Below are 19,984 nucleotides of genomic sequence, written 5' to 3'. Positions count from 1 at the left end.
AGTAAAGTGGTGCTAATGCCTGGAGTATGGCAATGAAATGTAATACTTGTGATTTTATTGTTGTCTGGAGCTCTCATGTGGAGACTCCTACCAATGTAGCTCACCATCTTCTCTACAACGAGTTATCCACACAGCTGAAAGGTTCATACATAGCCAAAGTGTCAGAGGCAGGATCTTTATGCAAAATCAGCAACATGGTATTCCCTTGCACCTGGTAAAAATGCTACACTAGTGAAGAAATGTAGGAAGCTAAAAAGAAACAAGAGCATGGGAACTATAAAGGTCACCTAGTCCAACCCTCTCAACAGATGAGGTTTCTAAAAGGCAGTACTATACAGGCTGTAAATGACAGAACCAAGATTCAAACCTAAATCATCTGACTCAGGCCTTACCCCTTGTTACCTTGAAAAAAGTTATAGGTCACTTGGACAGGAATAGGTAATAGATGAAGTGAAAGAAACATGACATCTGAAATGGTGACACCTTTGTTGAAGGCTAAGCCATCCTTCTTTAAAACCTTGAAATCATCCTTGACTCTTAACCCATTATCTAGTCAGTTGCCAAATCTTATGCAACCTTGTTATTTACCCCTTGCCTCTGTCCCATCCTTTTACAATCACTACCCTAGTTCAGACCTCAGTAGCTCTGATCCATTCTCATACAGCTGCCAAATTATTGCTTCTGAAACACCTATGTGAGCACGTCATTTACTTCCTTAGAAATCTTCAATAACCTTGTTACCTGGCATTTAAAGCTCTCCTGACTCCCACCACTTTCCTCTCCTTTTGCTATTTCTTGATACACATGATATTCTCTGTCTTTACACAGGTTGTCCCTTAGTTCCCAACTTCCCTCCTTTAGCTATTTCCTGATTCGCCTCCCTCCTCCATACTCTCAACTTGTTAATAGTTTTTTTGTATGGACTTGTATGGTTTTTTTTTTTTTTTTTTGTATTACCTTATCTTTATTCAGTACCTGCAGCCATGTAGAAGGCATTTAAATGTTTATTGATGATTTACATGTTATCTCTTGTTAAAATGAACTATAGAACTTACATTTTTCAAAGATCCTGGAGCACTCTTTGTTTAAAAAGTAAATTTTAAGTTCCTATTTTCTTTCCATGAAGTTTAAGACTGAAAGATCAAGAAAAAAAAAAAAAAAAAAAAGGAGGTAGAGAAGGGAATGTTTTGGGAGTTGGGAATTGTTGTGAAATTTCAGAAGGACATGTTGCCTTTCAAGCTATTTTATGTTTTGTGAGGAAAGGAAGCTTTGATTGGCAGAATGGATCTGCCTCTGTGTTACTTATGCTTGGTCTTGCTAAAGGGGACAGCAATGTGTATTTATGATGCAATATACCTTGAGCTGATTTTAATCTTAGTAGGAAAGAAATTTAGGAACATTTAGGTCAACAGTTTTCTGCTGGAAGGGACTAGTGTGATGAGGATAGAGGGTAATATAAGATAGTAGTTCCGTATTATGTGTGGCCCAGGACTACATCTTTTAAGATCATAAGGCTTTTCAGAAAAAGGCTGAAATACCTGAATTGGTCTAGTTTCTGTGCTTTCCATTAGGAATCAGAAAACAAGTTCACATTCATTTTTGTGATTCAAGTGATTTCACCTCTCAATTTCCTCTTCTATAAAAAAAAATAGCTGAACTAGCTGATCCATTTTATACTTGCCAGATCAAAGAGAAGAGCCTCAACCATTAAACATTTGCAATATTTTATTGTAAAAGGTTTACATTTATGAGGAGGATTAGCATATATAATCTCTGGGGACTTGGATTGGTAGGATGCATCTCACTTGGCAGTGAATCTTCATTCCTAGTTTGGTTTTTACCTAGGATTTGCTTGAAAGAGTACTTTTATTTCCTTTGTAGCTTCCAGGTCAGCAACACACTGCAAGGAGATGTAGTCATAGGCTACTACAGTAAAGAGCAACATAGAGGACAACATTTTGAAGTGATTATCCCTATGAGAAGCAATATGTCATGGGCCAGACGTTATTGAAGAATACTGATGCCCCCACCACTTGAAACTTCAGCCACAACTGTGGCCTGTGTTTGACCAGAAATCTGATCCAAAAAACTGAATGGATATAAAAGTGTACTTCCTAAAAGTGAGCATCCTTTGATGCTCAGCCAATCAGAAATGAAAATCTACTGGTCTATTTAAAAAATCTCAGAGAAGTCTATAGTTGTGTTTAAAAATTTTAACTTCAATGGTTTTAGTGACCAAGCAGCTAAATTTCCTTAGGGGAAAAGGTACTTTTAGTGTTGCATCAGAGCACCCAATTGTTAGAGCTATTATTCAATTAGAATTACCTGAAGGAACAAGAAGGAAGATGTAATAAACCAGAAAGCTTGGAAGTGGGACTCAGACCTTGAAGGCACACTTATGATATTATTAAATACACCCATAATAGCAGCATAATTTGGGAAAAGATTAAAATCCCAGATTAGGAATTTTTCCTCTTCACTGAAAAGATCATCAGATTTTCATTGTTGGATGTGTCAAGTCATCCAAAAAAGCACCTAAAGTTTTTCATCTACCTCACAGAAAGCAGCACAATAAATGAGCAGTTAGACTGCCTCAGTGTCCCCTTCAGCCAGAAGTACCTCAAGCTATTCCTTGATAGTTTCATATAGGTTATCAATTTGGCTCCGAAAGTATTTGGCAAGTTCTGCCCTCTTCGCCTTCAATGTCGGTGTCAAGAGTCCATTTTCAATAGAGAATGCTTCTGGGTGAACGTAGATGTCTTTGACCTGGTGGGAAGAGAGAAAATGGAGAAGGAGGGTGAAAAAACAATTTACAAACATCTCAGCTGGAGCCTTTTCTACCAAAGGCTTAAGAGCTCTATTCCTGTAATGTCTCTTGTTATTTGGGTTCTAGTGAAGGTCATGAAAGAAGAAATAGGGAGTGGGGAGAGAATGGGACAGAAAGACTTGAGACCTGGCTTAAGAACATTGGATAGGACTTGTTTAGGTCACTAATTGCGTGAGCAATTATTACACCCAAAGCCCTGACAATGGCCAGGTTTTCCCTACTCCCCATAACAAAGTTAAAATGTAGTGTTAGTGACACACAGTCCAAACTCCCAGAAAGTTACTGCTAATTTTCACCACATATAACCCCTATAGGTGTATTTAAAGAAAAAAAAATGTCAGGTAAGAGAATGTAGCCAAACACATTATACCTGTCATTTGAACTTCAAGTTCAAGTTCAAAACAAGTCATACTTACTTGTTCAAAGGACTTGAGGCCACTCTCTCTGCCAATTTTCAGCATGTCTTCCAAAATGTTCTTCTTTACGAGCTAAGAATGCCAAACAAATGAGGGGAGATGAAAGTGGGGGTGGAAGATGATCCTTTTTTAAAATATATATAGAGATATGTGCATATACATGTATGTGTGTGTGTGTGTGTGTAAAATCCATCCTCTAATGGATGAGGGCAGGGAACTGTTTTCTTTTTTGTCCTCTAAAACTAAGCAAAAAATAATTGTTTAATAAAAGTCATTTTGATTTACTTATTAGCCAGAAGACCCTTAATTCCAATGTTCCAGGATTATAAGGAAAGCTGCTACATTCCAATCTGAGTCACACTGAGAAGAGTTATGAGAAAAACTCATCTGATTTATTTTATTTAAACAGCAGGCCCAATATCAATGAAAGATCTATTGAAACTTACCCCATTTAGGCAGAGGTCCTCATAGGAACCCTGGACCCCAAGTTTTGTTGCAAACTTAGGCAATACATCTGGATCAGGAACAATCACACCCACTAAAGAGGACTAAAAGGAAATAGATAGACTTAGTGCTTCTAAGTAGCCCAGAAGTTTCTTTCCCACATGTAAGGGGATCCAGGGATGGGCAACCATTTCTTGAGTATGGCTAAATCCTTTTTATAATTACATTTTGACCAATATTTTTTTCCTTCATTCAATTGCAGTAAGGATGTCTCTCCCTTTACATTGTATCTTTTCCCCCACCTTATAATTGGCTTAGATTCAAGATGTTATTTTGTTTTTGGGAGTTGGTACCTCTTACTAACTTGGGCTTAACAAGTATCTGTAAATTTTAGAGGTAGCCATGTTCAATGGAAGGTGTTACATGTGCATTCAGAATTTATTCTTGGATTTAAATACTGACTCTACTATGTTGAACTTCACTAGGCCTTGTATTCAACTATTAGATGACCTCAAATCAATTTATCTCCAAATCCATAAACCTACTATTTGCTCTCCCCCATTTTCCAGATCCTTAATCTATAAAGATAAATGTATGTACTGGCAGTACTTATATTTAAAAAAAGAAATGTGAGGTGGTCATTTCCAAGTTCCAAATCATAAGTTTCTTCCATCTCTAGAAATGTATAGTCTTCATTCCTGAATTCCCCCCAAAGCTACTTTGTTAGTCAAGTTACCCGTAAGCTATCTCCATGTACAAAAACTTGGGATACTGGACCACTCCTGATATACACATTTTCTATCTTCTCTGGGGCAATGTATTCTCCTTGAGCCAGCTTAAAGATGTTCTTCTTTCTGTCAATGATCTTCAGGGTACCATTCTGTATATGACAATGAGAGCTGTTAGTAGTCTATCAGTATCCTAGGTATCCCAGATTAGGACATCTACCTCTCCTGGTTGATCCGTTATTAAATAAAAATAGCAATGTATAGCCAGAAGACTTATGATTTTATGGAATGTTTTCCTCACAATAGCCTTTTGAATACAAAGCTAACACAGCCTCTTTATTTGTAAAAACTGGATAAGTAGCCTCGCCACCCAGGGTCACAAAGCTTATAATCTTTAGGCTGTTTCAAACCCATATCTCGACTCCAAAATCTAATGAATCTCAGTGCTTCACTTTATCCATATCCCTATTTATACTGGCAGTAGAGAGGTGAGGGAGAGAGAGAAGAAGTGGAGGAAGGAATAGTATAGTTCTTAGCATGTAAAGGCAGAGAGATCATATAGTGAACAAAGTGCTAGACTTGAAGTCAGAAGATCAAATTGTTGTTCAGATACTAGGTATGAGACCCTGAGTAAGTGGGATGGGGGCAGTATATCTCCTAGCATATAAAGGCAGAGGGGTGTCAGGAAAACTCAAAAATTCAAATCCCCATTTGGAGATTTGCTAGTTATAATGACTCCAGCAAAGTCATTTACTTTCCTGGCTTCAATTTCCTCATCTATAAAATGAGGGGGTCGGACCCAATGACCTCCAAGATCCCTTCTGGCTTTAAATCTCTAATCCTGTCAAAAAGGTCAATTAAAGAAGAGTTTATGGTTTTTATTGTTTTTTAAACTGGCTATGTCATACTAAAGTATATTAACCTATGTCCAGATATCTTAGAAATAGTGAAAGACTATATGAGTTTATTTTATTTTTTTAGTTATCACCTTTGTGCAACTTTGGAGAAGTCAACAATATCTGTTGCTGTAAAAATGTTTGTTTAGCTGTTCAGGGGTTCTAAATTTTGAGATTGGATGGTATATCTGTCACTTTTCTTAAAAACTTATATCACAAGCTACACCCAAAGAAAGAACACTGGGAGATGAATACAAACTGTTTGCATTTTTGTTTTTCTTCCCGGGTTATTTATACCTTCTGAATCCAATTCTCCCTGTGCAACAAGAGAACTGTTAGGTTCTGCACACATATATCGTATCTAGGATATACTGTAACCTATTTAACATGTATAGGACTGCTTGCCATCTGGGGGAGGGGGTGGAGGGAGGGAGGAAAAAAATCGGAACAGAAGTGAGTGCAAGGGATAATGTTGTAAAAAGTTACCCTGGCATAGGTTCTGTCAATAAAAAGTTATTTAAAAAAATAAAAATATATTAACTCAAAAAAAAAAAAGTTTATGCCACAATCTAGGCAATGAGCTAACCATTTGTTTCATCACCATCATTACAGATACTCAGCATTTACAAGACTGATAAAGAAGCTCACTCTGAATTTAAACAAGTATGTGGGGTCCAAAATTTATTAGCATATTTTTGGATTAAAGTAGAAGACCAAAAAAATAAAAACATTATAGACTAACAAGTTTTGGTATATGAAATGGAGGTATTTGGAATAATGTTACTGGACTAATTCATATAAATGGACTATTTAATAATTGGCATTTTAGCTTTATAGGACTCATTTATTATATGTAGAAAAGACTTTTCCTCATCATAGAGAAGAGGTTACTGTAGCTCTAGAGAAACTATCCTTCCTAAAGGTCATACAGCTAATTAGTGGCCAAACATTGCAATATTCAAGAGAACCCAGGTCTAAATTCTAGGCTTGGTCTCTTTTCCATTCGATCACATTGCCTCCCTATATCTCATAAAAGATCTAGAATTATTCTATTATTATAGAATTATGACAGACCCTATATTAGCACCAAATGAAATAAGCCAACTAGCATTTTATATCTTTGTCTTTTTTTGAATAATAAAATAAGCTCTTCAAACTCAAATAGTTTCAGTTGGGGCAGCAGGTAGCTCTACCAAAAATAATGGAAAAAACTTACTGGTAACCAACGGCCGATGTCTCCTGTATGAAGCCAGCCATCTTTGTCAAGAGTTTCAGCTGTTTTCTCAGGATCCTTCAGGTAACCCTTGAACACATTGGTGCCTCTGATGCAGATCTATAACAAAAATGCACATACCAGGTTAATTAACCCTGCCCATCTCCCAGTTGAGAGTTTGACCAGTTAAACAATGTTCAAGGGCATGGCATGATAAAAATAACTTATAAAGGATTTATAAACATCCCCTCATTTGATCCTTAACAGCCCCATAAAAAAGGTAAAAAATATTCCCACTTGACAGATGAAAGAATTGAAGCTCAGAGTAGTTTACAGAAAATATCCAGGGTCACAAAGCTTAAACCCCAAAGTCTTTCTGCCTCCAAGTCCAGAGCTCTGTTCTACCAGGATGCCACACACCTCTCCTTCTCCATCCACTGAGAAGTAGTTCATGTCTACTACATCTTCAAGTTTTACTTCATTACAGGCCAAGGGAGCCCCAACGTGACCTAGAAAAACGTTATAAAGAAATATTCATGAAGTTTGGAGATAATATACATATGCTAGATCTTTATTATACTTGTAGAATGTATTCCAAGGAAATGAAGTTAGTCAAGCTGCTTTTTTTTAACATGTGACTTAATGCTGGGTCTGCATTACTCCTTCCACCCCCCAAAATGTAATTGGACTAGAAGCCTATATTCCTTTTCCTGGCTAATTGCCTGACCTGTTGTCCAGTCCCCAGGTGATGAAAATGTGCATCCAGCTGTACATTCAGTCTGACCATAAGCCTCATATACCTGCAGAAATGAAACAAATCTTCAGACCTGGGCTTATTTGGAATAGTCTGAAAAATCTTACCCCAAAGCTACATCATGAGTTAAAACAGCAATTAAAAAAATCCAGTTCCTTTCTTCCACCACCCTTTCCCTTCTCTGGGAATAAAAACAAATAGAACAGTATATCTTCTTTTCGTCAAGCCTTTCTAAGCTTCTGCCCTCCAAGATCCAGCCACCAAAAAAAAATTTATTGATTTTAAAGAGTAGGCCCCATGTCAGATTCCAGAAGTACACAACTTACCGGGCAGCCCAGCGCAGCTCGGAGGAATACCAAGACTGGGGAGGAGATAGGTGCAGCTCCAGTAACCATTAAACGTACCTTCCCACCTAGACCTGCCTGTGCAGGAAAAAAAGAAAAGGCTTCTATTCATATAAGGGCATTGGTTAAATATAATATATCAAGCCAGAAAGAACCTTAAAGATTATCATCCAGTCCTTTCATTTTGCAAACAAAACAATCTTAAAGTTAAGTGACAATGTGTGTGACCTTAAACATTTTAAATGACAGCACCAAGATTTAAATGCCAGTCATTACTGATCTGGTCTAATGGACAATGCTGTCATCAAGAATTCAGTTCATGATGCTAAGCGAAATGAGCAGAACCAGGAGATCATTATATACTTCAACAACGATATTGTATGAGGATGTATTCTGATGGAAGTGGATCTCTTCAACAAAGAGATCTAACTCAGTTTCAATTGATCAAGGATGGACAGAAGCAGCTACACCCAAAGAAAGAACACTGGGAAATGAATGTAAACTGCTTGCATTTTTGTTTTTCTTCCTGGGTTATTTATACCTTCTGAATCCAATTCTTCCTGTGCAACAAGAGAACTGTTCGGTTCTGCACACATATATTGTATCTAGGATATACTGTAACCTATTTAATATGTATAAGACTGCTTGCCATTTGAGGGAGGGGGTAGAAGGAGGGAGGAGAAAAATCGGAGCAGAAGTGAGTGCAAGGGATAATGCTGTAAAAAATTGCCCTGGCATGGGTTCTGTCAATAAAAAGTTATTTAAAAAAAAAAAAAGAATTCAGTTCAAACTTAGTGATTCTTCCTTTATAAAAACTCTTGATCCTAGTGCATTTCTTTTCTAATAATATAATCCATGTCTTCTTTCTCAGATCATACCAGTCTACTTGACTTCTTTTTTCTTTAGTGTTGTATAAACTGAAAATGATACTTTCCCTCATACCTGACCAACATCACCACTACTTCTTTTTTTTAAAAAAAATTCTTTCTTGAGTTTTTCTGCTTGAAAATCTTTTCTCTTGAATTACCTACAGACCAAATTCATTAGTATTCAAGTTTCTCCACAGTCTGTCCCAAGCCAACTTTTCCAACCTTATCTCCTACCCTTTTTACAAAGCTTCCTGATGTAGTTAGACAATCTTGTCACTAAATCTCAAATATAGCTTGCACATCCCCAGTTCTGTAGTTTGCCTCCCACCATTTCCCTTCCTGACATGCCCTCCCTCTTGGTTAGTATATTCAGGTCCCATCTGTTTTCCATGTCATCTCCAGAAACCCTCCTGTGAAGCATTTCAGTCCTTGAGAAAGAAGGAAATTATCTTGGGCTAACCCTAAGTATTTGTTTATACTACTCACTGGGCAACATATTGGCTAAGTTTTGTAAATCTGTTATTTGCTGATTGATAATGACTTTTTCACATAATGATGCTTTAGGTCAACAAGCTGGCAGAGATGCTCAAGAGCAGAGACTAGACTCTGTGTCTTCTGTATCCCAGTATGAAATCAATTTATACCTAACTGAAATGTAAAATAAAAAATGGTCCTTGGCCCTGAGAAACTTTACATGAAATGATGAGGTCTTCAATATTAGGTGTGTTTAGCAGAGGAATTGATAAAAATGAATCCCTGAGGCAAATAGGGAGGAAAGCTGATAGAGATCAGGTTAGCTACAAGGTGCCATCCTCTGGAGAGGTCATTCAGTCTGAAATCTAAGAACCATACACTGAAGGGGTTTTGAGCAGTCTCACCTTGCCATGTTTTGTCAAAAATCCCATTTGTGACCGGAGTTAAATTTTCCCTATAAAATCTACTTATGGGCCGTCATATGGCTGCTGCCTTCTTTTGATTCAGTCCACCACAACACAACCTTGTGGTGTCTTTCCCCTTCTCTCCTTGTGGTATCTCCACTATGTGCTTCCCAAACCTCTTTCAGGATTTAGTCTGCCAGCTAAGGACATGCCCCAAACTTATGGAGTGTTTCCTTTCTCCTTGTGAATGATGAGTTCCATTGGAGAAATTGTCCTTTCCATCATTAATCATTAAAACCTTTTCATATGCTCTCCCTGTTATTTAACATTACGGGTGTTTATTGTATCCCTCATTTTGTCCATAACCTATTCCCCTAAATACATCTACCTTTTGCCAAAGAGAATGGCCATTGTCAATTCTTTACATGACTGAACCCTAACTTGGTGCTTCCCATCATCTGGTGTCATGAACCATATCATTAAGGACATTAATCTGATTAAAAAGCCGCTTATGTTTTATGTGGCATTCTTATCAAGCATAAACTCGTCTATTTTTTACAAAATAGATTTTTTTCTATCCCCCTTAGTTTTGTTTCTATCCCTTTAGTAGATAAGACAATTAAAGCTAAGAGAAACTGTAAACTTAACCAGGATTATATAACCAACACAGAGTTGGGACCAGTTGCCGTTTCTCCTAAATCGCTGCTCTTTCTTGGCAAGTTGTTGTCAATGTTGAATCGGACACTAACAAAAAGATTCTGGGCATGTTAGGAGAGGTAACAGATTTTATTAGTGACTGATTCAGTCATAAGCTCACAAGAAAAAACCAAATTGAGTGGATAAGTGAAAGCTCACCAAGCATATTCCAGAATAAGATTTCAAGAAACCATAGCCAAAAAAGCCACAGCCAAAGCTTATTTCTCCATTACTCCATTAGTAGAAGATACAAACTTGGTGACCTGAAGAGGCACACAACCCCCTGTACTCTAGCCTAAGCAATTAGAATCCCCAAAGGGGAATACAGCTCATTAATAACAGGAGGCTCTTGCACCTGTGAAATAATTGAAGTTCTTGCCAAGAGATTTTTCATGAAGGCACCTGTTCACCTGGATACATTCAGGGCCCCAGGGGGCATAATTTTCTCTGCTCTGTCTTGTATTCTTTGGTACTTGAGACTTTAGAGTGAGAGTCCCCCAAGAAGATAAAAGGACATTTAATGCCCGTTGGGAAAGATGCCTGGGGTGGGAGTTGGAGGGTGAGTGTAGGAGAGGTGGATAGTTAGTGGGGAAGGTAAAACATCTGTCCTTTTAGAGGAAGAAAAAAAGGAGAAGAATCAGTAATAGAAAAGGCCCCATTGAGTTGCCAAGGAATTTGCCCAGTCAGTTTCTTGGAGTTAAGTCAATTCTAGCATAATCCCAAAGATAAAAGGAAGTACCCAGACATAATTTGGCCCATAGGCAGCTCACTCACACACATACCTGGACCTTTTTAAATATGAGTGTATCCCAGATGCTGTCTTGCCGGACAATGCCTTGCTTTACTTCACTGAATTTCGCAGAGATGGCCAGATTCAACAAAAACTTCTTGAATGGTGTCTTGGCTTCACTATGTACCTGTACAAAAATAGTTCCACTTGGCAGGAAATGTTTTAGATGCATGTCTGCTTATTCCTCCTTAAAAACCACTAAATGTGATAGAAGAGAGGCTGACTTCCCACTATGAAAATAAGTGAAAAACTAAGCCACAGAAAGGAGCTTCAGGGCACCAGATAAGCAGAAGACAAAGATATATCTTAATTAGATCTCCAGATTTCTGTTCTGTAGCAATTAAACCCCAAAATGCTTACTAAATATTTCCTATGTCCCGGGTACTATCTAACTAAGGACCAGAAAATACCAAGGAAGGTAAAAACAGCCTTTGCCCACAGGGAGTGTATGCAGCATGTAAATAGCCAGGTGTATTGAGATCTGTATTAAGTAGATGGAAGATGATGTTGAAAGCATGCAGGGTTGGGATGGGGCACTGAGTGAGGAAGCAGATCATTCTAGACACAAGGAGCAGCCAGTGTGAGCAAAGATTGGGAGACTGGAGATGGAATGTCTGTAGAAATAACTGCAACTAACCAGAATGTAATGATGTGGAAAAAAGACAGGAAAGGTAGGAAGAGGCCAGATTATGAAGAATCATACTATTTGATCCTGGAGGTAATAGGGAGTTACTGGACACTATTGAGTAGGAACAGAGGACCATGGTTACATGTGAGTATAGGAAAATGACTTTGGCAATTAAATGGGAGATGATTAGAGTAGGGAAGACACTTGAAGCCAGGATAACTTCAACAATTCCTTCATGTGAATAAATAGGTCTTGAAAACCGATGAATCTCTCTTCAAAAATATCCGCACCCCAAGTCCAGGCATAAACTCCCTAGTAAATGTAAGATTTGCAATTGGAAGGATGATAAGTTACCTAACATCCAATTAGATATCCCAACTTCATTTAAAGAGAGGTCAGAGGTAAAGTAGTACCTAAATTACATAGGTAAATAAATAGCAGGTGCAAAATTCAAACCCAGATCTTTCAATCCATCATACTGCTCATATTGTTTAGATTTAGCCATAGCTAAGATATAGCCATCTTAGCCACTAAGAAATACTAAAATTAATTTCACTGTAGTTTAAATCCATTTCCTAAATAATGTGCTATTTTTTTGATAGCCCTTGGTGATGAAAAAGACCTAAAATCATAAGATACTAGAATATAAAAGGGAATAATAGTTGCTTAGAGATTGGTGGTATTTTAAGAGACATAGTTGCTAGGAATGGTTCCAAAGGGCCAGACTTTTTTTGCTCTGAAAACTTCACAGGTGCTTGAAAAAAGAAGTACTAGTCTCTTCTTTACTTAACCTCATAAAACCAACCTTATCATACAATCTGTTGAGAAGTCGAGGAACCACTGGGAACACAGTTGGCTGTAGGGCTTTCATATCATCAGGTAAGAGCCGGACATCTCCTTGGAAGAATCCCACTTTAGCACCCACGGTATAAACAACAGCCTATAGAAGAAGCAGCATAGACCAGTCAGTTTTCCTAAGATCCAGACAAATTCATAGGCTCCTAGAGTTGGACGGGACCTTTGATGTCATCAAGCCCAAACTCTTCTAAGAATTCCCTCACAGCATCCTTACAAGACTTCATCCAATCATTAATTGAACACTTCTGAGCAGAGAGGGAATTCAACTTTCTCCCCAACTTCTGGGAGCAACCCATTCTAATACTGGATGGGGAAACTTTTTCATATAAAGTCTAAATTTATCTTTGCTATATTTACTCATTACTCTTAGTTTGATCTTTGGAGTCAGACAAAATAGGTTTGTCTTTGGCCCCCAACCTCTCCTCTTTTAAATTTTTCTTTACTGCTTGATATTCCCTTGCCCTTTCATAGGTCTAACATCTTTTGCTTTCTTCCCTTTCTTCCTTTTCTAAACTATCAAAATCTGCTCTCAGAAAAAGAACTGGAATTCACCCATACCAAGGAGAAAATTAATAAAGCTGAGAATTGTGTCTAGTTCAGGACAATCAGAGCTTTGACCTAGGGTATCATGATTCAGAGGTACTGACAAGTACCATCCTAGGATATTCTGCCTCATGTGCCAAACAAGTTCTTCTATGCCTAACTCAACCCTCAACAATAGAAAAAAGAGCATACATCTTTTTTTCTGGTCCCTAGTATCATCATTTTCCATGGTTTATGTTGCCCCTCCAACAGGCTGACAGCAAGTGAACTCTACCCCCTTGCTTGCCATAGGTGAAAAATTCTAAAATAAGAAATCCAATAAGTTTATTAAATTTAAATAATCTCTTTATTCAAAAGCATGGGTGATTTTTCAGTATCATCTCTTAATTGATAGGCCAATGGAAGGTATATTTGGAGAATGGATAGCTCTGCTTACTTAAAGGCAACTTTGTTATCAATCATCAGATTATCCTCAGCATAGTTCCAAATAATAAAAATAAAGCTCCCTCATTTTATTCAAGTTAGTCTCTTTTGTAGTATAGTATCTCAACTGATATTACTTTCAAACAACTGCAAAGATAGCCATGATTTATTATTCCAGTTTTCTTTATTGCTTCTGCTTGTGAAAAGATTTTCTTTTCCCATTGAGATCAAGGTTCAGCATTTTAGGGGAAATGATATTACTTAATACCTTTATGTCAACTGTCTTGATTCTATAACAACCCTTCTTGTTCAATTTGCTAATGGCAAAACTGAGGCTTGCTTTCTCTACTTTCCACTAAAGAATAAGCCCCTCAGAAGTCTGTTAGTATGGGAATTTAAAGAACAGAACTCCCTTCCAAATATTTAGGAAATGATTCAAGATACTTACTTGTACAACTCTTTCAAACATATGAGCCAGAGGAAGGTATGATATTGTCACATCATCAGATGTGGGCATAAAAACATTCTAAAATGAAATATTAGCAGACAATAAAAAAAGAAAAAAAATCACATGAGTTAGTTTTCTCCATATATTATCTTTTCAATTAGCTCTAACAACATTTAGTAGTATAATTTATGATGGCTATGTATGTCCAAAATTAGAAGAAGCACAAGACCCATAGTGAGCTTTTTATCCTTCTACCCAGTCCAGTTTTCATTCAAGCCCCCAAGATTCAAGAGATTCATTGTCAAGTCTTTCTTCTCCAGTCTAACACTCACTAACCTCAACACATTTAAGAAAAGATGCAGAGTTTGCAACAACATTCCGGTGTGTCAGCATGGCTCCTTTGGGATCACCTATAGGAAATGAAAAGTGAAGAGAGAATTTTTAAATTTCTCTTTTCAAAGAGAAGATAGATACAATCTATTTTCTTATAGAAAGATGGACCTGTAGTCCAACAAAAAACCCCACATTTTGTCAAAAGTTACACCTTTACTGAAAGTCTTGTTTCTTCAAGATCCCAACATAGAAAGCCTTAGTCAGTTTCCAATTCCATGCAGGTGAGACAAGAAACTTAGAGCAAATAAAAAATGTCATGATACATGGTACATGGACATGGCTTCATTTAAGATTTAATTAATTATCCCAATTTCATAAAAAAGTATGACTAGTTTTTAAGGGTTTTTTTTTTTTTTAACTAAAGTAAGAGTAAGAAGCATTGGCTTTCATTTATTTTTGAAATTTTATTTATTTATTTTAAATAAAATTTTAACTTATTTTTAATTATTTTAAATTTTTTATTTATTTTTTAAACAGTCCTATCAATGTCACCTGCAGTAACATGGGTGTGGCAAGGACATCTGTTTAAGAATGTCCCCCTGTGGAAACTACATTATCTTGGCTTTATTTATTCCATCCTGCTCTGATCTCTCTCCTTTGCTGGATCTTCATCCAGGCCACATTGGCTAACTGGGTATCTCCCAAAGTTCTGTTCTTGGACTTCTCATCTTCTCTACTATTTCATTTAGTGATCTCACCAGCTTTATGAATTCAACTGTAATTTTTACACAAATTATTCTAAGGTCTATCTGTCCACACCTAAACTCTCTCTTGACCTTCAGGCTCATATATCCATCTGCCTATTAGACACCTCTAACTGATTTCTTGTCGAAGTCTTTAACTCAGCATGTCCAAAACAGAATTTTTTTTCTCCCAAAGCCTCCTCTCATTCTAACTTTTTTACTGTCGAAGGTATCTTCCAAACATTCAGGCTCTTATTCTTAGTGTTATCCTGAACTTCTCACTCTTATCTCCTAAATACTGTCATTTTTATTTTTACTTCTTTTCTATATTCGTTTTTTTTCTTTTCTTCTCATTTCTTCAACATTGCCATCTTACTCTCATCACTTTACATCTGGACTAAATAAATTTCTGATTTCCTTACTTTCTCCCACTCCATGCCATCCTCCACTCAGCTGCCAAATTGATCTTCTTAAAGCTCTCATCTGACCACATTATCCAGTGGCTCCCTTCTGCTTTCAGAATCAGATAATTTTTTATTTGGATTTTAAAAACACCTAAAACCTGGCCTCATCCTGCCTTTCCAACTTAATTATGTCTTACATTCCTGTTCTTCCCCTCTACCCCTCATGTATTCTTTAGTCCAATGATACTGACTTCTATATTTCACACACAACACTCCATTTCCAACTCTAGGAATTTTCATTAATCATCTAACCTCTGTGCCTAGAGTTCTCTCTCCTCCTTTCTACCTCCTAGATTCCCTGTGTTTCCTCAATTCTCTTCTAAAGTTCTGCTTTTTACAAGAAGCCATTCTCAGTCTCTCTTCTCCAGCCTTCTTTCTTTCTTCCTTTTTTTCATGTTCCTTCCTTTCTTTATTTTTTTCCTTATTTCCTTTCTTTTTTCTCCTTTTTTTCTTTTGCTTTCTTTTTCTCTTTCTTTCCTGTATGTGTTATCTCCCCCATTAGCTCTTTGAGAGTAGGGACTGTTTTTTTTTTTTGTTTGTTTGTTTGTTTGTTTGTTTTTTTTTTTTGGGGGGGGGGGTTGTATCCTGGTATTTATGTGCTTAAAAAATGTTTGTTTACAGATTTCTGTCTCCATTTTTCTGATTCATTGATACTACCATGGCATAAAGCTTATTCAGGCCAACTGAACTATTGTTCAAAGCTTAAGAACTCCTCTCAAGTATAGAATTTTAAATCCTACCATGTGCCTATCTCTATTCCATGGATAAGACCTTACCCCAGTTTCTTTTCATTAAAATACCTCATTCACTTTATTTGTTCATATGTTGCTAGTATCTTTATTTCTTTATTCTGCTGCTACATTAGCATATATTCATATTAATGAACTTTAATCCTGTCTTCTACAGGATATTTCTGTGAAATATACCCCCATTTCATAGATTAATAAATAAACTAAAGCTCTAAGATGACTTATGTATGATGACAAAGCTAGGGAAGCAAGTCAGTTAGGACTTGAACCAAGTCTCCCAAATCCAATGCTTTAAATATTATAATATGCTGTTTCTCTTAAGCCTATTGGTAATACATCATTGACTGACCTGTTGTTCCACTGGTAAAGCATACAATGCTGAGGTCGTCAGGTTTGGGAGGCTAGAAAAAGAGGTATAAATACTTTATTGTACTACAGTTTTTTTATTATCAAAAACAAATGATTCAAAACAGGAACATAAGAAAACATTAACTTACCACAGGTTTTTTGAAATTCTCTTTGCCCAGAGTCTGTAGGGAGAAAAAAAGTCACCCAGAAAGGAAAATAATCAACTAAGATGTAAACTTTTAGACAGCAAATTAATTATTATACTCATTTGAGGCTACTATCTAACCTTCTCCCATGAGGAAGCAATGATATCCATTATGCATATTGTCATGTAAAACATTTCTATATTGGCCATGTTACAAAAAAAGAAAATGAAAGAGACTATGCTTCAGTCTATACTGAGTTCATTTCATTCTCTGAATGTGGATACTATTTTTTCATTTCTGATATTGTCTTGGATCATTGTATTGATCAGAGAGGCTAGGTCTTTCACAATTGATCACTGTTATATTATTGCTATTACTGGGTACATGGTTCTGGTCCTTCTCACTTTACTTTGCATCAGCTCATATAAATCTTCCCATTCATCTACATTTTCAAAGCATAAAAAAATGCTAGATTTGGCCTTTGCTATTCATTCCATGGACAGATAGTCCAAAGGGAATATCAAAAATTCAAAAGCTGCTTTCCTAGGCTGTTTTCAATTCAGATTCTAAATGCTGCAATTCTGCACCATTCTGGTGTAGGTTTTCATTTTTTTTTTTTTTAAGCAAAGTTAGTTCTAAATTGCAAAAGCAAAGTCCCTTCAACCACCTCACAAAATTCCATACGGATTATAGTCTTGGCTCCTATACCATACCTCAGCATCATATAGTGATAAGATATCAACTCCAAGCTTTTCCCCTTTTTCCTTAAGGCTATCCTCAAAGGGGTCCATGAGGATTATCATCTTCAACCCTAAGGTGAGCCCCTTCTCAACATTCTCCAGTAGAACATTTGCCTTCTGGGGTGTGTCACAGATCACTGTTGCAATCTCCGCTGCAAGATAGAAATAGAATAAAAAAAAAAAAATCACCCCTTGTGGCTATATGCCTTTGTGGGTTGAGGTATAAGATTCAAAAACATTCAATGTGCAATCAGAGGTTACACCTACAAGAAAGACTTATAAGCATGCTAAATCTGCCAGGAAGGGGGAAGTCTCATTTAGAGACTCAAGGACATACTCAAATAGCTTTCTCTTAAGTGCAAAGTATATATAGCGTACAAAGGCTGGTAAGCTGCCTGTCTGCTACTAGAGGTTTCTCATTTCCCTATGTGGCAAAAATTTTTTTTATCAGTGAGTGTCTGTGACATCCTGACAAGCAATTGCTCTATGTGTTCTACTACATCTAATCAACTTGAACCTTTTTTTCAGTTTATATCATGGTCATCATCTTACCATCAGCCCTGCCTTTGGGCATGAATTCTCTAGCAATCTTTTCTGCTATAATTTCCACTCATTTTGTTGAGATTTTCCAAATTAAAATGCCCTTATTCCTCTTTGGCTATTTCCCCATGTATATTCTCTCCCTCTATGAGCATAAGTTCCTACAGAGTCTAGGCAGTCTAGTTTTAGTTTTTATATTCCCAGTACTTAGCACAGCACTGATCACCTAATAGCCCTTAATGCTTTTTCATTCATTATAGAATTAAAGTTGGAAGGAACTTTAGAGGTCCTCTAAGCCAAGCCTAATCACCAAAAAACAAATTAGAACTAAGTGCCATTAAGTGATTTGCAGAGGGTCCCATAAATAGTAAAAAGGAAGGTCTAGAATTTGAACAATCTAAAGGAAAGACTTACAATTACTGTTAAATAAATCAAAAATTCTCACTGAAGTTCATCCACAAAAGTACTTCACATAATTTTACAGGCTTATGTCTGATAACATGCTATTTTGCTTTGTGAAAATGCCATAATACATCTGTCATTTTGTTAATAGATATATTGGATTTGCATGGATACATTCAAAACTGTGTACATTTGTTAAATAACTTGTCACAATTCTAAGTTTAGTCCAAACTGCTGAAAAATGAATTGAAACCTTTTGACAAATTCTACAATTTAGTCAGAAATACCTGACTATACTTGGAAAGAATTATTTTATGAGCAAGTTGTGCTTCACTCAATCTATGTCAGGATATCTTCCGATTACTTCTGTTTACATTTATCAAGTGCAATGCATTGTTACAAATACTAGAGAAAATCTTGGTTTTTTTCTTTTTAAAGTCTCCCCCCTCCCCCCACAGGCTGCTAATAAGTGATTAAATATATATCTAAATTAAAAAAAAAATTTATACAAAGAATATATGTCAGGTTTGGAAGATCAGATTAAGGAAGGCTTTACAGGAAATGGCACAATTGCTGCCTAAATGCAAATGATTCAATTGCCTACTGGGATCTCATTAATATACATCATCCTAACATATCCCAAGCTAGAGAATATTGTTCTTGTTCTCCTCTAAGCCTTCTTTAGATTGTTTACCCCACGTAAATGTTAGGGGACTTCTTCTAGATCTTTGTAGGTACCATGGAGACCAAAACCCCACGTAAATGTTAGGGGACTTCTTCTAGATCTTTGTAGGTACCATGGAGACCAAAACAGGACAAATGACTGCCCATTTGGTTATCATTATTTCACTATTTGACCTGCCTACCTCTTCTCTCTCCCTCTTGTTCCTTATTGCATAAAAGTTGGCGTGACTTATTTGAATCTACCAATTCTAAAATGCACAGAGCAAGATTATAAGAAAGCATGCCATAAGAGTACTAAATGCAAGTTGTTGGGACATGAACTATGGACCATTTAAAAATATCCCAGTATTCTTCCACAAAATGGTTATTCTTAAACTGCTAACTGCTTTTGAGCCTTATGTGATGCCCACAGAAGGTTCTTTTTGCTCTGAACTAGAGAGCAGTTTCCTTATGCTTATCCTTGTCTTTTTATACAGAGTGATATCCTTCTCTTAGCCCTCCCGGGAGATTTTGAGCTTCTTAAGAGCAAGCGGTGATATTTCTTTCTTTGTTGCATCATTATCAAAAGGACTTGCATAAGAGAAATTCAGAAATGTCCTAAATGGATTTGGAGTTCCAAGAATGCTAACAAAAGTGGAAATTAACACATGATTAAGAGTGATGTCTGAAAGCTGTTCCCTTAGATCCAAGGGAGACAGACCTGCAAGAACCCCATCTTACCTTTGTTAACAATGTACACTATGGCTTCAGCTCCCAGAGTGTCATAGAGGGGAACAGCCACCATTGAGTAGGTGTAGCAGGCAAGTTCTGCGATGATCCACTGTACAAACAGAAAATATGGACAATGGATGGGGGTTGGTTATTGAAGAAAGCAAACAAGCCTTATTTACAGTCTATAGGGGAAAAATGAAGAGTTGGACCAGTCTCATTTTTTAAATTTAAGAAACAGTCACAGATCTAATAAGTATTCCTTCCTCTATTTTAAAATACAAATGATTATTAGCAATAATAATAGCCAATATATAGCCTGGCAAACACATATTTCTATATAATATATACAAGTGATTTTACTTTATAAAG

The 19,984-nt window shown here is 36.7% G+C and overlaps 1 protein-coding gene across 2 annotated transcripts in view; it reads right to left on the bottom strand.

The window, feature by feature from the left end:
* Positions 1-1,707: 1,707 nt before the first annotated feature.
* Positions 1,708-19,984, bottom strand: part of ACSL5 (acyl-CoA synthetase long chain family member 5) — a 49,645-nt gene continuing 31,368 nt past the window's right edge. For both annotated transcript variants that reach the window (XM_051981409.1, XM_051981410.1), the window contains exons 6-22: positions 19,625-19,724; positions 17,252-17,430; positions 16,542-16,574; positions 16,394-16,445; positions 14,092-14,165; positions 13,756-13,833; positions 12,289-12,423; positions 10,848-10,982; positions 7,605-7,700; positions 7,252-7,324; positions 6,945-7,033; positions 6,528-6,644; positions 4,424-4,567; positions 3,690-3,791; positions 3,244-3,315; positions 2,620-2,766; positions 1,708-1,900 (exon numbers count right to left, since the gene is read on the bottom strand). In XM_051981409.1, the coding sequence (XP_051837369.1) occupies positions 2,626-2,766; positions 3,244-3,315; positions 3,690-3,791; positions 4,424-4,567; positions 6,528-6,644; positions 6,945-7,033; positions 7,252-7,324; positions 7,605-7,700; positions 10,848-10,982; positions 12,289-12,423; positions 13,756-13,833; positions 14,092-14,165; positions 16,394-16,445; positions 16,542-16,574; positions 17,252-17,430; positions 19,625-19,724 (1,620 nt within the window). In that variant the 3' untranslated portion in view covers positions 1,708-1,900; positions 2,620-2,625. The remainder of the gene's footprint in view (positions 1,901-2,619; positions 2,767-3,243; positions 3,316-3,689; positions 3,792-4,423; positions 4,568-6,527; positions 6,645-6,944; positions 7,034-7,251; positions 7,325-7,604; positions 7,701-10,847; positions 10,983-12,288; positions 12,424-13,755; positions 13,834-14,091; positions 14,166-16,393; positions 16,446-16,541; positions 16,575-17,251; positions 17,431-19,624; positions 19,725-19,984) is intronic.

Source organism: Antechinus flavipes, chromosome 2 (genome assembly GCF_016432865.1).
Source record: "Antechinus flavipes isolate AdamAnt ecotype Samford, QLD, Australia chromosome 2, AdamAnt_v2, whole genome shotgun sequence".
Classification (NCBI taxonomy): domain Eukaryota; kingdom Metazoa; phylum Chordata; class Mammalia; order Dasyuromorphia; family Dasyuridae; genus Antechinus; species Antechinus flavipes.
Note: the sequence above shows the minus strand (reverse complement) of the source record. Positions and strands in the feature narration are given on the sequence as shown.